Source organism: Cherax quadricarinatus, chromosome 40 (assembly GCF_038502225.1).
Source record: "Cherax quadricarinatus isolate ZL_2023a chromosome 40, ASM3850222v1, whole genome shotgun sequence".
In the NCBI taxonomy this organism is placed as follows: domain Eukaryota; kingdom Metazoa; phylum Arthropoda; class Malacostraca; order Decapoda; family Parastacidae; genus Cherax; species Cherax quadricarinatus.
In genome coordinates, this window is record NC_091331.1 from 305882 (window position 1) to 326098 (window position 20217).

Below are 20217 nucleotides of genomic sequence, written 5' to 3' on the forward strand. Positions count from 1 at the left end.
AAGAAAGCCAATGCATCATCGAGGACTGTCTAACTTATTTCCATTGGGGCCCTCAATCTTGTCCCCCAGGATGCGACCCACACCAGTCGACTAACACCCAGGTACCTAATTGCTAATAGGCGAACAGAACAACAGGTGTAAGGAAACATGTGGAAATGTTTCCACCTGCCGGGAACCGAACCCGGGCCCTCCGGGTGTGAAGCAGGAGCTTTAGTCACCAGGCCACCAGTGTACTCGTGGCACCCCTACTTTTCATCGGGGGAATGCTGCATCTCCTGCCGAGTCTTTTGCTTTCATGTGGAGTGATTTTCGTGTGCAGGTTTGGTACCAATCCCTCCAGGACCTTCCAAGTGTATAATCATGTATCTCTCTCGCCTGCGTTCAAGGGAATACAGATTAAGGACCTTCAACCGTTCCCAGTACTTTAGGTGCCTTATCGCACTTATGTGTGCCGTGAAAGTTCTTTGTACACTCTCCAGGTCTGCAATGTCGCCAGCCTTGAAGGTGGCCTAGAGAGCACAAGCGATTGAAGAGAATCATCATGGGCTTGGAGTCCCTAGTTTTGAAGGTTCTCATTATCCATCCTATCATTTTCCTAGAGGATGAGGTAGATACATTGTTGTGGTCTTTGAAGGCGACATCCTCTGACATTATTACTTCCAGGTCCTTCACATTATTTTTTTGCTCTATTGTATGGTTAGAATTTGTGGTATACCCTGACACATTTTTAATTTTGTCAAGTTTTCCATATCAGAGTAGTTGAAATTTCTCCTCGTTGAACTTCGTATTGTTTTGAGTGGCCCATTCGAAGATTTGGTTGATGTCCGTTTGGAGTCTCGAAGTGTCTTCGATGGAGGTCACTGCCATGGTGATCCAGGTGTCATCCGCTAAGGAGGACACGGAGCTATGGCTTACATCTCTGTCTATGTCAGAAATAAGGATGAGGAATAGAATGGGAGCGAGTACTGTGCCTTGTGGAACAGAGCTTTTAACCATGGCTGCCTGGGACTTTACTCTGTGTTCTATTACTCTTTGTGTTCTATTTGTCAGGAAGTTGTAGATCCATCTACCAACTTTTCCCGTTATTCCTTTATCCCGCATTTTGTGTGCTATTACACCATGGTCACACTTGTCGAAAGCTTTTGCAAAGTCTGTGTATACTACATCTGTATTTTGTTTATCCTCTACAGCAGTGGTTCCCAAACTTTTTCAGCTTGTTACCCAATTTAACATGCCACATAAAGCATGTTACCCCTTTCACAAAATGTTGTTATTATTGATATATATGGCTAAATTAAAACACTTGAGATATTTTCTTTTATTTATTGTATTTGAACATTGTGCATCTCTAATGACTATTACCAAAGATGTCAAGAACATCAGTGGGATGGATGGAGTTGCGTACTTGAAGCTAGTTTAGGAATTCTTGGCTTCGTGGTTGAAAGTGCCAGCCTGGCATCGTTTGCAACATTCAAGCGAGTCCTCTTTTTTGTTTTCATACCCAGCACAGTTGAGAAGCCCTTCTCGCACAGATACGTTGTTGAGAATGATACCAACAACTTCAAGGCTCTCTTGGACAGAGTTGGCGAGTCAGGTAGTCGTGAAATCCAAAAGGAATCTGCATTTTGGTTTTGGAATTCGATTTTCAAGGCTTCATTGGCTCGCATTGTGATCCACTCCTCCTTTGCAGGGAAATCATCATCATGAATGGCATCATCAGGTACAGAGAAGGGATGAATGATCCACTGAAGAGTGGCTGTTTCTTGGTCACTCTCTGGAAAGTAGTGATGCATGCTTGTTTCAAGCCCCTTCAAATGGTCGCTCATTTCTTTGTTGATGGTCTGTAGAAGTGATCCAGTATCATGACTATTCTCCTCAACAAACTGGTCTAGGGTGGGAAACTGGGCGATCACTCCTTTCTCCAAGCGCCGAATCCAGAGTTTCAGTTTCCCCAGAAATGTAGTCACAGTGTGATGGGCATCAATGACAGTCGTGTTTCGGCCCTGGAGTTGCAGATTACCACTGTTCAGCTCCGCAAATATGTCAGCCAAGTACCGCATTGTTTTCTTGATTTTCAGAATTCATAACTTTTTTTCTGTCACCCCTCCATTACCCCCCAAAAATGGTTAAATTACCCCAAGGGGTAATTTACCCCCAGTTTGGGAACCACTGCTCTACAGCATCCAGGACCTTGTCATAGTGGTCCAGTAATTGGGACAGGCAGGAGCGACCTGCTCTAAACCCGTGTTGCCCTGGGTTGTGTAACTGATGGGTATCTAGGTGGTTTGCTATCTTGCTTCTTAGACCCCTCTCAAAGATTTTTATGATATGGGATGTTAGTGCTATCGGTCTGTAGTTCTTTGCAATTGCTTTACTGCCACTTTTGTGGAGTGGGGCTTTGTCTGTTGTGTTTAGTGTGTGTGGGATGACCCTTGTGTCTATGCTCCCTCTCCATAAAATGCTGAAGGCACGCGATAGTGACTTCTTGCAGTTCTCGATGAACACGGAGTTCCACGAGGCTGGGCCTGGGGCAGAGTACGTGGGCATGTCATTAATTTCCTCTTAAAAATCTTGTGGAGTTATAATAATATCCGAGACTTTTGGGATGACCAAATTTTGGGTTTCATTCATAAAGAATTCATATGGATTGTCGACCCTTAGAGTGGGCAGTAGATCACTGAACACTGAGTCATATTGGGACTTTAGTGTCTCACTCATTTCTTTGCTATCATCTGTGTATGTCCCATCCCGCCTAAGCAGGGGCCCAATACTGGATGTTGTTTTTCCCTTAGATTTGGCATAAGAGAATAAGTATTTTTTTTTTCAATTTCCTTTATGGCTATTAGTTCTTCCTGTGATTCTTGTCTCCTATAAGATTCCTTCAACTTAAGTTCGATATTTGCAATTTCATTGACTAGTGCTTCCCTTCGTATTTCAGATATATTGACCCCACTCAGCATCTCTGTGACTCTTCGCCTTCATCTGTATAAGGAACGTCTCTCTCTTTCTAGTTTACATCTTCTCTTTCTTTTTCTTAATGGAATGTGTCTTGAGTAGATCTCAAGAACCACAGAATTCATTTTTTCAAGGCAGATGTCCGGGTCTGTGTTGTTTACGATATTGTTGAGAAATGCTTTACCAGCTAAGATATAATTTTAAATATAGGGAATACTTAGCCGATAAAAGACAGCAAATCATCTACATAGCCGCCCCTGCAGACGAGGTCTTGAATTGTTGTCATGATCATCTCTCAACGGGCTGTAATAGATCATATTATGTAAACAATAAATTACCCCTAGGGGGTGTTATGTCAGCATATTTCATTCACTGATTGCTGACAAACTTACTTGTGTGGACTCAAAAGTCCGCACCTCACTGCCGACTATAGGTTAATTACAAACTCCTTGCGACTCAAGAACTGCGCAGTCCCCCGTACTACAAGAAATTCGTAACCTACCTTGCTCTTGTAGCGTGAGCTATAGTGTTCTTCACACCTTCGACAGATATCGGTGACTTGATAGAAGCTGAAGTGTCCTTGGATGTCCACGTCTTCCATAGTCTAGGAATGTGCACACTGGTACACTATGTTTCACAAGATTTGTCTTTATTGTTCACAATCTTATCACTAAAGAAGCTGATCACACTTCTCTGTAAGTGTTTATTGTGTTTTGTGAGACACTTTGTTCACACTAACGCACTGATCAGTGTTCTTTGTTGGTTATCCTGGCGTCAGTGTGACTCTCAGTAGAGTCAAAAGTAATCTGAAGACGCCACAGCCTCATACACCGTCACTACCCCTAGCACATAAAGGAAAAGCTGACCTAGTACTTTTGCTTCCTTGCCACTTCCTCCATGAAGCAAAGCAGAATGTTTGATTCTTGCTGTCTTAAGCATAGACAACAATGTACACTATCTTTACCATAGTAATAAAGTGGGAGCAGGATTTTCCTTAATTGTCCTGCTAAGGTAAGAGATGGACTGTCTTTTATTAAATTACACTTTGCAACACTGGAGTCTTGCATGGAGCGTCGGTCGCTTGGCAACGTCGCATACTGGTACTGCATCTGGGATCAATTACTTGCTGTAGCAGTAAACAAGATGCTTGCCCTTTCTGAGAGGGCTGGGCCCCTCAGGGCTGAAAGGGGCTGAAAGGGGCTGAAGGGGACTGAAGAGGGCTGATACCCCGCTCCTGGAGAAAATTTCTCCACAGATATCTTCCCAGCTTGTTTCATTTAGGACATGGTTTACTTGATCCCATTGTATGTTTTTGTTATTGAAATTGAATTTCGTGAAGAGACCTTCATGACTGCTCACATTTTGCTGGTCCGGAGCCCTGTGCATACATGTCTGTACCTCTATTATGCTGTGAGCTGAGTGAATTGTCTTTAATACATTTATATTACGTATCAGGTCATCATTGTTAGTGAAGATGAGGTCCAGCATATTTTCTAGTCATGTAGGCTCTACTATTTGCTGGTTTAAGGTGAATTTGTTGCAAAGATTCAATAGTTCGTGTGTGTGTGAATTTTCATCTGAGCTGCCTCCGGGGTGATCTCTGCTAAAATATTGTTTGCTATACTCCTTCATTTTCGGTGTCTCAGGTTGAAATCTCCTTGTAGTAAGATGTTTGGGGCAGGAGTTGGGAGATTTTCCAGACAGTGGTCAATTTTCTCAAGCTGCTCTTGGAATTGCTGGGAAGTTGCATCTGGAGGCTTGTATACTACCACAATGATAAGATTTTGATTTGTTAATAATAAAATTATCAATCTAAACTACAGAAGAGAAAAGGGAAGGAAACAGCTTCAATAATTAGCATTGAACTAAGTGCCAATCCAACAGCTGTAAAATATAATACACTTACTATTTTTCAGGTGTGCTGATGGGACTGTGGTATGGTGGGTAGCTATAATGGCAGGGGTGTGGGCAGCTGTAGCCTCGATGCCTCACGAGGACCCGCTGGTACGTTAAGATGATTGTTTGTCTCATGCTAATGAGAAATGGAGGATCGAGCCTCTACCACTTCTCGCGTTGAATGATCCAAACGGGCTTAGTGCTTCGTTGCTAAAAATATAAATAGGTGTATCCAAAAGTCTCATGTGGATAATAGGTGTAAGATGAATTCCAAAGCTTAGAAGCTGCTGATATGTGTATATACCATGAGTAGGCTACCCACACTTGCTCTTTATATTGTACTCTCTGCAGTATCTTATATAAACTATGTGACCTTGGTGAAGGACCCTTGATCAAAGGAATTAAAATTACCTTTCCATAGATTAAAGTTTATTACCTCCCGTTCTCCCAGGCACTGAATGACCCTTACCCATTTAGCGCTTCCTTATGAATATAATAATTCTCCAGTGAGTAGGGTGTAACCGAGACCTGCGTCAGGAAACGTTTTCACTGACGACCCACATACCACCACCCCTTCCTCAAGGTTGCTGCAGAAGACAACGACGTAGTGAAGATGAAGGTGAAGTCAGCACCTGGAGGACCTGATGGTGACCTGCTGCTGCAGATCCGCCGCCAGGACCTGAAAAAGCTGGAACTCACCCAGGACGATGTGAGTAACACTGGCCACTGGCTATGGGGCTAACCTTCAGCTCCTCCAACCTCTGGTGTTAAGCGGGACACCTTTATTAGCAACGTTTCGCCCTATCACGTTACAAAGAGTGAAAGAAAAACATGTATGCAATATCAAGTTGGTATCTCATACCATCTCTTCAGATGCATGATAGAACTGATAAATTGGCTAAGCTGTATGCTTTCAAAGAGGGGGTAGATTACAATCTTGGGTTGTCAGTTAGCAGTTTGAGAACAATAATACGAAAAGAACTTCAAATGAACTTTATTGACTTAAGACTTAGGGAGATTGACACAAGTCAGTCCATCTATCATCATTCCATCATGCAGGAGGAGCCACATGTCTATGGTGCATCCAACAAGATAAGCAGACTCTTGGATGTCACTACTGCCCGGCTCCGGCTGGGTTACAAGTATCTATAGCAGGTTAAATCACCACCACCAGACGTAGACCAAACGAAATGTAAACTTTGCCAGATGGACTATTGTCACACCTTGCGTCATTATGAACTGGAGTGTGATCAAATTAATGAATTTAGAAACAACTCACTCAGAAATGTTCAAGAAATGGCGAAGTATTTTATCCACAGTGGTATATTACAGACCATTCTGGAGAAATACCCTGACTTTGCTAGCTGTAAATAATGCATTACCATGTGTGTGTGTGTGTGTGTGTGTGTGTGTGTGTGTGTGTGTGTGTGTGTGTGTGTGTGTGTGTGTGTGTGTGTGTGTGTGTGTGTGTGTGTGTGGTGTGTGTGTGTGTGAGAGACTCAACAATCAATATTTGCACCAATAACTCATTACAGTTATGACCGGGTGTGGAAGTGTGAATTGCTCATTACACTATAATTTGTTCATGATTGTAGCCATGTATAAGCGTAAGTAACCACTCTACAGAATTCATTACCTTTGTAACTTGTGAGCTCATTACCTTTGTACCTAGTTCAGCTATCAAAACTTTGGGGGCCCAGTCCCTGGACCCATTACGTACCTCTGTAATCTGTAAATACCTTTGTAATTTGTCATGATTGTGACCAGACCTACTTGGAGTTCATTACCTTTGTAAATTGTGAGTTCATTACCTCTATAACTCGTACCATCATGTTGGCATGTTATACCATCATGTCTTATTCCTGAAGATGACTTAAAATGCATGCAAAAGCCTGGGGTCGCATGTTTCATTCTCTTGCCTTGTTTCATGGGATGTGGTGGGTGTTGCGTTGCAGGTGGTAGCAGGTGGAGAGGTCGTGGGTGGGAGCGATGGACGACCTCTGCAGCTCAAGGTGAAGGGCCGCTACTTCCCCCTCCCAGAGCCTCAACAATCACTGTCTAGCGTGGTCGTCTTCCACTCCGTAGAAAGCGAGGAACCCTACCTGCTCGACCTAAACACTGTCGGCAATCTTACTCTACACTCATTTGACAGTAAGGTGTATATATGTATATATACATATATATATATATATATATATATATATATATATATTTATTTATTTATTTATTTATTTATTTATTACATAATATGGTACAAAAAGGTTTAAGAGATACATTGTTGATATAAAGATGGCATATACAGTACATGAGATGTGAGAGATAAATGTCTAGTACATATTGTTACATGTTTGTCACTGATTGTAATGCGAAAATCTCATCAGAACTGGGGCGCGTGCCCAAAATACAGCAAGCATTACCCCTCTGAACAGCAGCGCTGAATCGCTGGAACACAAAACTAGCTGCCTTGGGATCCCTAGTTTTTTTCAATTCAATTCAAAGTTTGTTCTCTATACGGATTACAATGCTGAGTTTACAAAATTTGGTTATTGTGTGGTTTACATGTAGTAAAATAATTACAGAGTGTACCACTAGAACACCTAGCATGGCTAGGCATTTCGGGCAGACTTAGTTTAATTCTTAATTTTAAAATATTACAAATTATGAGGTAAGTTGGTATTATGGCTAAGTGACTAAATACTAGTTTGTGAGTTTAGCAATGTGAATGCTTTTGTTTTGGCACATTACATAGTTTCAGTATTGGAGTATCACAGGCCAACTTATGACTAGTTAGGATTCATTATTTTAAGATTGAGATTAATATTTCTGTTTATGGTCAAATGGGTGAGTGAGTGTAAGTGTGAACCACCGGGTGGTATTCGTGTAGTTAGTTGACGGGGTGTATCAGGGAGATAATATGTTTTCTGATGGTAGTTTTGAAGGTGATGAATGTGTCTGCAGTTCTAGAGTTCTCAGGTAGGGTGTTCCAGATTTTAGGGCCTTTGACATACATTGAATTTTTGTAAAGGTTTAGTCGGACACGGGGAATGTCGTAGAGATGTTTGTGTCTGGTGTTATGCCTGTGGGTTCTATCACAACTATCAAGAAAGCGTTTTAGGTCAAGGTTGATATTAGAGTTTAAGGCCCTGTAGATGTAGATTGCACAGTAGTAAGTGTGGATGTACTGAACAGGGAGTAAGTTTAGATCTATGAAGAGTGGGGGGGTGTGTTGCCAGGGATGAGATTTAGTGATTATCCTTACTGCAGCTTTTTGTTGGGTTATTATTGGCTTTAGGTGTGTTGCTGCAGTTGATCCCCAAGCACAAATAGCATAGGTGAGGTATGGATATATAAGTGAGTGGTATAGTGTGAGAAGGGCATTTTGCGGCACGTAGTATCGTATCTTGGAGAGGATCCCAACCGTTTTGGATACATTTTTGGTTATATGTTGGATATGGGTGCTGAAATTCAAGTTGTTGTCAAGGTATAGGCCTAGGAATTTGCCCTCATTATGTCTGGTAATTAGAGTGTTGTCAATCTTAATGTTAATTTGTGCATCTGCTCTGCTACCAAACATAATATAGTAGGTTTTGTCAGTGTTAAGCGTAAGTTTATTGGCTGTCATCCAAGTCGATATTTTGATCAGCTCCTCGTTAACAATGGTGTTGAGGGTGGCAAGATTAGGGTGAGAGATGACATAAGTCGTGTCGTCAGCAAAGAGAATGGGTTTCAGGTTACCCTGATGAGTCTTTGGCCTAGCTCCTTAAGGAACTTAGATGCACTCGTTCCCCATGAGCCAAGGGTCTCTGAGCCTATGGGAACAAACATATAATGATGGGCAAGTTCTCCATATTTTCTAGACTTCTGGGACTCCCTGAAGCTGGTGGCTGCCCCTTCTTCTTCACTGGTGTATTGGAGACAGGTATCAGCTAAGGTAGATGCACATGTGTAGTCCCACACCACCTGCTTACCGTCTGTCCAGGCTTGAAGTGTGATACCATCTGGACGCTTCTGGCTGCCATCAGATCTGCATAGTTGGGGGTGGCTCCCTTACTGCTGGGCATCCGGCTGTTGTGAGGCTCCTCTTGATAATGTTATTTACCTCCTCATGTCTTGCAATCTTTCCCTCGGATTTACGGCACACAAGACCATGGTACCCGAATCGGTCTGCTGCTTCACTGCCACAAATACACCTGTGTTCGGCGAGAATAGGGGCGGCAAGTCGAAGGGCAACACCAATGTGGATGGTCTGTGGGTCTAGCCGTGTGCCAAGGCTGGAGTTGGGAACAGCCAACAGAAAGTCCCCTACATGAGAAGCCCTCACTGCCAGGAGGCGGGCTCTATCCTTCCCTGACACACTCTGAAGCATTGTTGAGGCTATTTTCTCCACTATCGGGCCATCCCAGTGCGACTGTTTGTAGTTGTTGGGGGGAGCAGGTCTGGTTTCAGAGCCCGTTAGATTATCCCAGATCATGGCTCCGTCAATGAACTTTTGGTCCTGGACTCCAATCTTATCCCTAAGATGTTCAGGGAGAATTGCTGCTATAAGCCCTCTGGATGCAATGCATGAGGACAGAAAAGCAGGTAGTGCAATCTGTGATGACTTGCGGACACCAATGCCTCTTAGTCTGACTGGAAGTTGTTGTGATAGAAACACAGGCCTTATCTCTAGGCTTTATTGAACATAGAATCTTCATAGTACTTCTGCAACAACAAAATATAATGACTAGTACATCTAATAGTGGCTTCTACAGGGATGGTGATGTCTTGCATATGTCAAGAGAAAAGTTATAACTACAGGCCACATATTTAAACTCACCATGTAATCTGCATCACTGATAAATGGATATAGTAGGAGAGAATCACACACCATGTGTTGGCACCCATGACACACACCAAACTGTTGTTGTTGTTAAGGGCCCCAAGAGGTGGTGCAGTATTATCCTGCTGCTGCTCCCCACAGGACCAGTATCACTACAATCTCCCCCTTCTAAAATATCAGAGACAGTAATCTCCCAAACTGTTAGGTGGGCGACGTACACGTCCCGACCTTCGTAGCCCTTGAGCCTCTTCACCAGGTTCGATATTTTCCAGCGGGGTTTGATTAACTGCTGGAGCAGAATCCTCTATTTCCATAGGGGTAGTCTCAAGGGGCTTTCCAGGAGAAAACGAAGCATCTTTCACATCTATTGGTGTATCTTGAGATTCCACACTAATAGGGATTTCAACTGGGGCTAAATGTCTTGTAGATACTGTAGTCTCTTCACCATTTTGGTAGCGAATGTGGGCGTAATGTGGATTAGCTTGCAGGAGCTCTACCTCTTCCACTAAAGGATCCGTCTTGTTCATTCTACGGTGACTCTTCAGGAGAACGGGTCCAGGATGACATAACCAAGTGGGCACGGAGGCTCCCGTAGAGGAACGACGTGAATAGTTGAGGAGTCTTTCATGAGGGGTTGCATTAGTAGCTGTGCACAGCAGTGATCTAATAGAGTGAAGAGCATCAGGTAGGACAGTTTGCCAGTGTTGAACAGGTAGATTGCGCGACTTCAATGTCATTGTAACTGCCTTCCATATAGTACCATTGAACCGCTCCACTTGACCATTGCCTTGAGGGTTGTAGCTTGTTGTTCTGCTGCAGGCAATACCTTTGCTAGCCAAAAACTCCTGAAGTTCGTTACTCATGAACGAGGATCCACTGTCTGAATGGATATAAGCTGGCATACCAAAAATAGAGAACAACTGTGAAAGACAACTAATAACAGTTGAAGCAGCCATATTTGCACAGGGGAATACAAAGGGAAACCTTGAATATTCATCTACTATGTTAAGGAAATACCTATTCTGATTTGTGCTTGGTAGAGGTCCTTTGAAATCTATATTCAATCTTTCGAAAGGCTGGGTGGATTTTATGAGATGAGTCTTCTCTGGCTGATGAAAGTTTGGCTTGCACTCTGCACATACTCTGCATGCTCTGATCACTTGTCGCACATCTTCCACTGAGTAGGGCATGTTCTTTGATTTGACAAAATGGTACAGGCGTGTAACTCCTGGGTGACACAAAGCCTTGTGGAGAGCTGAGAGTGATTGCAAATCATGACATGCTGCTCCACAGTGGGACCTAGAGAATGCATCAGGTGAGATGTTCTCTTGACCCGGTCGGTACAGAATATCAAAGTCATAACACGATAGTTCCATCCTCCAGCGTAATATCTTGTCATTCTTTATCCTACTTTTGTGCTTCTTGTCGAACATATACATCACGGACCGTTGGTCAGTCCTTATGGTGAAATGTCTACCAGTTAAATAATGCCTCCAGTGGCGAACTGCTTCTATGATGGCCTGGGCTTCCTTTTCTACAGCAGCATAACATTTCTCTGATCCTTGAAAAGTTCTCGAAAAGAAGGCTACTGGTCGTCCTGCCTGAGATAAGACTGCAGCAATGGCAATGTCAGATGCATCCGTTTCCACTTCGAATGGTAGGGACTCATCAATGGCTTGAACTACTGAGTTTTCAATGTCCTGTTTGAGAGTATGGAAAGCGGCTTCTGCTTCCTTTGTCACAGGAAATGTGGTAGCACTCAATGGGCGGACTTTACTTGAATAGTTGTAGATCCATTGAGAGTAATAAGCAAAGAGACCAAGAGTTCTTCGGAGTGACTTTTTGTCTTGAGGCATTGGAAGTTCCCGTAGAGGTCGTAGTCGTTCAGGGTCTGGGAATATTGAACCTCCTTCCACTACATAACCAAGGATGCTAAGCCTTTTAGTTGAAAAAGTGCACTTTTCCTCATTGTAACTGATATTTTTCTTCTTGGCGGCTTCCAAAAACTTATCAAGGTTTGCATCATGTTCCTCCTGGGTCTTGCCACAAATGGTAACATTATCTAAATACGCATAAGTTCCCATGAGTTGCTCTTCCTGAATGAGTGAATCCATAATTCGTTGGAAGCAGGCTACCCCATTGGTGACTCCAAAAGGGACTCTGGTAAACTGATACAGGCCATCACTAGCCTGAAACGCTGTGTATGGTTTATCTTCATTCCTTATAGGGACTTGATGATAGGCACTCTGTAGATCAATTGTGCTAAACACATAGTACTGAGCAATTTTGTTCACTGTATCGTCAATTCGAGGTAGAGGGTACCCATCAAGAAGTGTAAATTTGTTGATTGTCTCAGAGTAATCGATAGCCAGTCTCCGTTTCCTATAACCATCTTTAACAACAACAACCTGTGCACGCCAAGGGGAATCACTCGGTTCTATAATACCCTCCTTCAGCAGCCTCTGAGTTTCTTTCTCAATGAACATCCGATCCTCATAAGAACAGCGGCGTGACTTAGCTGATATAGGATGGCAATCCGCGGTAAGATTTGCAAACAGCTTTGGTGGGTCTACCCTTAAAGTGCTAAGTCCACAGACAACAAGAGGAGGCAGTTCACCTCCATATGTTAAGGTGACACTACCATGCAGCTTCTGAAAGTCCTGACCAAGGATAACATCAGAGCACAGTTGTGGCAGAATAGCTAAATGTACATCTTGATAATCCTTTCCATTAACTCTGAGATTTACCTTACAAAACCCTAAGGTCTGAATAGAGAGAGATGTTGATGCCATGGAAACGGTACCTGATGAGTGATGTAGAGTCAAGGAGAGCCGTTTAACTAAGTCAAGGTTGATGAAACTCTCTGAGCTGCCACTATCAATAAGACCATCTACTTCTGTTCCTTTGATGAATACTTTCACAACTGCCTTTGACAGTGAATTTGGAGTAGCCGCAGAAGTCACTGTTGCTAGAGTCGCATGATCACTGGAATGTGTGGAGGCACTAGCTCTTGTTGATGCATTAGCACGACATACTTTAGCAAAGTGACCTTTCTTGTGGCATTTATGGCACATTGCTTCACGAGCAGGACACTTTGGACGTGGATGTCTTGAAAAACCACAAAAGAAACACACCGTACCTGCTGCTGCTGTCACTGAGGCAGGTTCCACAGTAACTTCATTGCAAGAGTCTTGGTCAGGAATTGCAGCACTTACCACTCGAGAAGGCTGAGTGGTACTGTATACTTCAGAATTCTTCTGGGCTGAATCTAGAGCTCTTGCCTGGTCAAAGGCAGCGGCTAAGTCGAGAGTTTTATTCTCCAATAAACGCTGCCTTATTATTGGTGATTGCAGGCCACTGATAAAAGCATCCCTGATGGACTCTTCACAATACTGAGCAGCTGTCACTGCTTGGAAGTGACAGTCCTTACCTAAAATTTTCAGTGCTTGAAAGTATTCCTCTAAGGATTCATCAATCTGCTGGCGGCGAGTTGCAAGGCGATAGCGTGCAAAGATTTCATTTGTAGGTTTAATATACTGAGACTTGAGGGTTTTGATAGCATCTTCGTAGGTATTACACTCAGAAATAGCCTCATATATCTTAGGTGACACAAAATTGATGAGCAGACTTAGTTTATCTAGATCTTCTTTAGGAAGGGCTCCCAAGAAGTTTTCGAAAGTCTTAAACCAGTGCTTCCATTCCTGAGCAGCCGTTGATAAGCTGGGGTCACAGTCTAGCCTCTCAGGTTTCAGTAAACGCTCCATGTTGTGATGTAGTCTAGCTCAGGATCACCACCAGGTAGCCCAGGATTCTATGTTCAATAAATTGTTGTGATAGAAACACAGGCCTTATCTCTAGGCTTTATTGAACATAGAATCTTCATAGTACTTCTGCAACAACAAAATATAATGACTAGTACATCTAATAGTGGCTTCTACAGGGATGGTGATGTCTTGCATATGTCAAGAGAAAAGTTATAACTACAGGCCACATATTTAAACTCACCATGTAATCTGCATCACTGATAAATGGATATAGTAGGAGAGAATCACACACCATGTGTTGGCACCCATGACACACACCAAACTGTTGTTGTTGTTAAGGGCCCCAAGAGGTGGTGCAGTATTATCCTGCTGCTGCTCCCCACAGGACCAGTATCACTACAGAAGTGTAGCTTGGTTCCACTGCCCATCTTCTAGAGTAAGGATAAGTACTTTCGTAAAAATCAGCCTCAGGATACTGTCATATTCGTGCAGTATAGGGTTATCATATGAAGGTGCACATCTTAGGAAATATGTCAACCTAGGCAGACTCAAGCACTTTGTGAGAAAGCACAAGGTATCATGGGTGTCAAGATTGCCTATTCGTTGTTCCACTCTCCTCAGTTCTTCTAATTTCTTCCTGAGGATTGTGTCAATGGCATCGCTTCCCAGAGGTGCTCCAAGCAAGACACTGTTTGTAGGGGCATTGACTGATGCTCCTGGTAGTTTGGATCTCACTGCATTTATCACTTGTTGACTGACTGAAATGATTTCACACTTGGATGATTTCAGGATGAGACCCATTTCCTGTCCCCGTGTCATCACTCGTGTAAGATCACCTAAGAGGGACTCCTTTGTACCTGCTATTGTGCCATCATTCAGGAACCAGATGTTTAGCTCACTGGTCAGTCTGACTGTGATTTCCCTAACTGCTATACAGAAGAGAAATGGTGCAAGAGGATCCTCTTGCTGGACACCCTCTGATGATGTGATTTCATGCTCTCCAAACAGGAACATTGATCCCTTGCTATATCCAGCTGAAACAAAGGGGCTGCTAATACCACATCTCTTTTCAGGAGATTAAATCATTCTTGAGGTCTAATTTTACCACTGCATTGTCCTCAGGCAGGTTGTTGATATACGCCCTTGTTGCATGAGCCAATGCTTCACTTCCTTGAGAGACCCCAAAACCAAGTTGGTTTGGTTGAAGCATCATGGCTGCCTCTGCGCGAATGCTTCGGACAGCAACTTTGGAAACGAGGCGGCGAAAAGTGTTGCCTACTGCAATAGGCCTAATTCCTCCATCTTTCTTTTTAAGTGCACAAAGTGTTGCACCAAAAAAGAAATGTTTAACTTCGTCAGGAATAAGACCAGCCAAGAAATTGTTGACGAACCTTGTGATCTCTGAAAACAGTGTCTCTGCAATCTCCCCAATAACTGGATTATATATATATATATATATATATATATATATATATATATATATATATATATATATATATATATATATATATATATATATACATACACACACACACACACACAATCGCCGGCATTATTGGTTCCTGATCTCATGGGCACTATCATATCCACTCTTAAAATTGTGTACTGAGTGATAATATAGCATTTATTGTGGTGAAGACGAAAAAAACCTAGAAAAACTAGATACAGCGATTGATAAACAAGGTTTGAGGCTCGACCGTTCGTCATTGTAGGAGCTGCCAGCAATCACCGGTTCTTCAACACGCAAGTCATACTTTTGTATCAATCAAATCACATATTACTCGGGTAGATAATTTCCAGTAGATCCTTCATGTGTTAGCCCAAATCACCGACCAGTATGTTTTAAATAAGTGACCCACTGATCAGATCAGACTGGTTCCGAACCCTTGACTGGTCCAAACCCTTGGCTGGTTTCAAACGGATTCGTTGGACAATAAAGCAGACTGTAAACGGATGGGGTTGCAGGTGCCCTTATCAAACACAAACAATAAATATAAATCAGGAACGTACACGGTAAGCTGTCCAATATACAAATACAGTTAGAAATAGAAATACAAATAGCTAGAGCTTCATTTAAGGAGGCTATTAATAGAGTATTCAAGAGGTTGCTAGTAGAATTACAGTAAATCAACCATTCAAATCATTATGAAGCTCTGTGTAGTCTGCAGTCAATCAAACAAACGGGCTTCCACATGGATAAATTGCCATTTTTGTGGAAATTGGTGTCACGCCCCTTGTGCAGATATCCAAGAACTAGCTACAAGCAGTTTTAAAACAGGGAAGTGTTTTTGGGTATGCCCAAATGAGATAAATCTGTGGACTAAAATCACAAGGGTATTAAAAGAGGATAACATCAAAGCTGCTTTCATAGAAAACCTGGAAGCTTTCTACAACAGATGGGAACATAAAAAGTCTGGGCTGAATGGTACTGCCCTTGATACTGGCAATGTAGTCAGAAACTGTAAGGCTGGAGGTGATGCCCTGGTAGTCAGTAAATGTGGGGCTGATAGTGCTGTCCTGGGAGACAGTAATGGTGAAGCGGAGGTGCTGTCCTGGGAGACACTAATGGTGAAGCTGGAGGTGCTGTCATGGGAGACAGAAATGGTGAAGCTGGAGGTGCTGTCCTGGGAGACAGTAATGGTGATGCTGGAGGTGCTGTCCTGGGAGAAAGTAATGGTGATGCTGGAGGTGCTGTCATAGGAGACAGAAATGGTGAAGCTGGAGGTGCTGTCCTAGGAGACAGTAATGGTGAAGCTGGAGGTGCTGTCATAGGAGACAGAAATGGTGAAGCTGGAGGTGCTGTCCTGGGAGACAGAAATGGTGAAGCTGGAGATTTTGTCCAGGTAGTCGGGAACTATACGCAGGAAGGAATACATATAAATGACCTCATAGGGGACAGGAGCCGTAGTGGGGAAACAAGTGTAGTCAAAGATAGGATAAAACCAATATTGCAAACTAGAAATACCACAGGAAATAGCAAACAAGAGGACTCCACTAGCAATAGTAAGGATATATTACTAAAAACAACTGGTGGGAGCTCCATTGTTGGTGTTAGGGAGGACAGGAATAAGACAGGTAAACATGCACCAACAGGGAATACAGTCACAGAAACCCAAGGCAAACGGAAACCAAGCCTGTGCACATACTATGCACTTGGTATCTGCAGACATGGGAAATCTGGAAAAACAGACGGGACGTGCAACTATGACCACCCTAGAAAATGCCGTGCCCATATGACAACAGGAAAATACAAACTCCCTTCCTGTACCTCTTCAGTACAGGAAAGACTGTGCTATAACTTAAATTGCCAGGCACACCATCTAAAGGGGACAAAAAGATACAAAACATCCAGACCATGGGAAAACCTGGGTAGCCACAGCCACTCAAGAGGGAGAGGTTTTTTAGTGCCAGGAAGGAAAAAAAAACTGGCAGGAAATGGCAGAAATCGTACACCAAATCCAGTCATTCCTGGAGTGGAACCACAGTCGATGGCCTCCACTCCAAACCAACAGATACAGATACTAATACCGGACAAAAAATCCCCCCCCAGTACCAACAATACCACCAGTCTGATGACATTCTTCTTTGCAAATATACAGGGTCTAAAGCCAGCAACAAACAACAAAATACCTTTCATCCGTGGACTGCTTGCAGAGGCAAAGGCAATGTTCGCGGCTTTCACTGAGACCCACATAAAGGATCACTTGGACAACGAAATATGGATCCCAGGTTACAACCTATACAGATGTGACAGAGTGAACAGGCAAAAGGGTGGGGTTGGCCTGTACATTGCAGAGTCACTTGTTTGCACAGAACTGCTTAATGCCTCAAATGTAGTGGAAGTTTTAGCAGTAAAGGTCGAGAACCAAAACCTAGTCATTGTGGTAGTCTACAAGCCTCCGGATGCAACATCCCAGCAATTCCAGGAACAGCTGTTAAAAATTGACCACTGTCTGGAAAATCTTCCAGCTCCTGCACCCAACATCTTGCTCCTGGGGGATTTCAACTTAAGGCACCTAAAATGGAGGAATATAGCAAATAATATTGTTGCAGTAATAACACCAGGAGGCAGCTCTGATGAAAACTCACACTCACACGAGCTTTTAAATCTCTGCACAAAATTCAGTTTAAACCAGCAAATAATAGAGCCTACTAGACTGGAGAATACACTAGACCTCATCTTCACTAACAATGATGATCTGATAAGAAATGTCACCATATCAAAAACAATATACTCAGATCACAACATTATTGAGGTTCAGACATGTATGCGCGGAGCCCCAGACCGACATAATGAGATTAGTCACGAGGGAGCATTCACCAAATTCAACTTCAATAACAAAAACATAAAGTGGGACCAAGTAAACCAAGTCTTAACCGATATAAGCTGGGAAGATATACTAAGCAACACAGACCCCAACTTATACCTAGAACAGATTAACTTGGTGGCACTCGTATGCACAAGGCTTATTCCTCTAAGAAAAAGGAGGAGTAGATGTAAAATAGAAAGAGACAGGCGCTCCCTTTACAGGCGACGGAAAAGAATAACAGAGCGGCTAAAAGTAGTCAATATATCTGAAATGCGTAGGGAGACACTGGTTAGAGAAATAGCAAGCATCGAACTTAAGCTAAAGGAATCTTATAGGAGTCAGGAATCGCGGGAAGAACTAAAAGCCATAAATGAAATCGAAAGAAACCCAAAGTATTTCTTCTCCTATGCCAAATCAAAGTCGAGAACAACATCCAGTATTGGGCCCCTACTTAAACAAGATGGGTCCTACACAGATGACAGCAAGGAAATGAGTGAGCTACTCAAGTCCCAATATGACTCAGTTTTTAGCAAGCCGCTAACCAGACAGAGAGTCGAAGATCAAAATGAATTTTTTATGAGAGAGCCACAGAATTTGGTTAACACAAGCCTATCCGATGTTATCCTGATGCCAAATGACTTCGAACAGGCGATAAATGACATGCCCATGCACTCTGCCCCAGGGCCAGACTCATGGAACTCCGTGTTCATCAAGAACTGCAAGAAGCCCCTATCACGAGCCTTTACCATCCTATGGAGAGGGAGCATGAACACGGGGGTCGTCCCACAGTTACTAAAAACAACAGACATAGCCCCACTCCACAAAGGGGGCAGTAAAGCAACAGCAAAGAACTACAGACCGATAGCACTAACATCCCATATCATAAAAATCTTTGAAAGGGTCCTAAGAAGCAAGATCACCACCCATCTAGAAACCCATCAGTTACACAACCCAGGGCAACATGGGTTTAGAACAGGTCGCTCCTGTCTGTCTCAACTATTGGATCACTACGACAAGGTCCTAGATGCACTAGAAGACAAAAAGAATGCTGATGTAATATATACGGACTTTGCAAAAGCCTTCGACAAGTGTGACCATGGCGTAATAGCGCACAAAATACATGCTAAAGGAATAACAGGAAAAGTCGGTCGATGGATCTATAATTTCCTCACTAACAGAACACAGAGAGTAGTAGTCAACAGAGTAAAGTCCGAGGCAGCTACGGTGAAAAGCTCTGTTCCACAACGCACAGTACTCACTCCCATCTTGTTCCTCATCCTCATATCTGACATAGACAAGGATGTCAGCCACAGCACCGTGTCTTCCTTTGCAGATGACACCCGAATCTGCATGACAGTGTCTTTCATTGCAGACACTGCAAGGCTCCAGGCAGACATCAACCAAATCTTTCAGTGGGCTGCAGAAAACAATATGAAGTTCAACGATGAGAAATTTCAATTACTCAGATATGGTAAACACGAGGAAATTAAATCTTCATCAGAGTACAGAACAAATTCTGGCCACAAAATAGAGCGAAACACCAACGTCAAAGACCTGGGAGCGATCATGTCGGAGGATCTCACCTTCAAGGACCATAACATTGTATCAATCGCATCTGCTAGAAAAATGACAGGATGGATAATGAGAACCTTCGAAACTAGGGAGGCCAAGCCCACGATGACACTCTTCAGGTCACTTGTTCTATCTAGGCTGGAATATTGCTGCACACTAACAGCACCTTTCAAGGCAGGTGAAATTGCTGACCTAGAAAATGTACAGAGAACCTTCACGGCACGCATAACGGAGATAAAACACCTCAATTACTGGGAGCGCTTGAGGTTCCTAAACCTGTATTCCCTGGAACGCAGGCGGGAGAGATACATGATTATATACACCTGGAAAATCCTAGAGGGACTAGTACCGAACTTGCACACGAAAATCACTCACTACGAAAGCAAAAGACTTGGCAGACGATGTAACATCCCCCCAATGAAAAGCAGGGGTGTCACTAGCACGTTAAGAGACCATACAATAAGTGTCAGGGGCCCGAGACTGTTCAACTGCCTCCCAGCATACATAAGGGGGATTACCAACAGACCCCTGCCAGTCTTCAAGCTGGCACTGGACAAGCACCTAAAGTCGGTTCCTGACCAGCCGGGCTGTGGCTCGTACGTTGGTTTGCGTGCAGCCAGCAGTAACAGCCTGGTTGATCAGGCTCTGATCCACCAGGAGGCCTGGTCACAGACCGAGCCGCGGGGGCGTTGACCCCCGGAACTCTCTCCAGGTAAACTCCAGGTAAACCACTTTGTCATTTAGCTCATTTCATTTACCACCCTGAGGCTGAAAAAGTATTTCCTAATATCTCTGTGGCTCATCTGTGTTTCAGAGTACAAAACAAATTCTGGCCACAAAATAGAGCGAAACACCAACGTCAAAGACCTGGGAGTGTTCATGTCGGAGGATCTCACCTTCA

At 43.3% G+C, this 20217-nt stretch overlaps 1 protein-coding gene across 2 annotated transcripts in view; it reads left to right on the forward strand.

The window, feature by feature from the left end:
* LOC128687144 (uncharacterized) overlaps nucleotides 1–20217 on the forward strand; it is a 69726-nt gene that overhangs the window by 24741 nt on the left and 24768 nt on the right. For both annotated transcript variants that reach the window (XM_070092584.1, XM_070092585.1), the window contains exons 2-4: nucleotides 4872–4959; nucleotides 5435–5560; nucleotides 6807–7002. In XM_070092584.1, the coding sequence (XP_069948685.1) occupies nucleotides 4909–4959; nucleotides 5435–5560; nucleotides 6807–7002 (373 nt within the window). In that variant the 5' untranslated portion in view covers nucleotides 4872–4908. The remainder of the gene's footprint in view (nucleotides 1–4871; nucleotides 4960–5434; nucleotides 5561–6806; nucleotides 7003–20217) is intronic.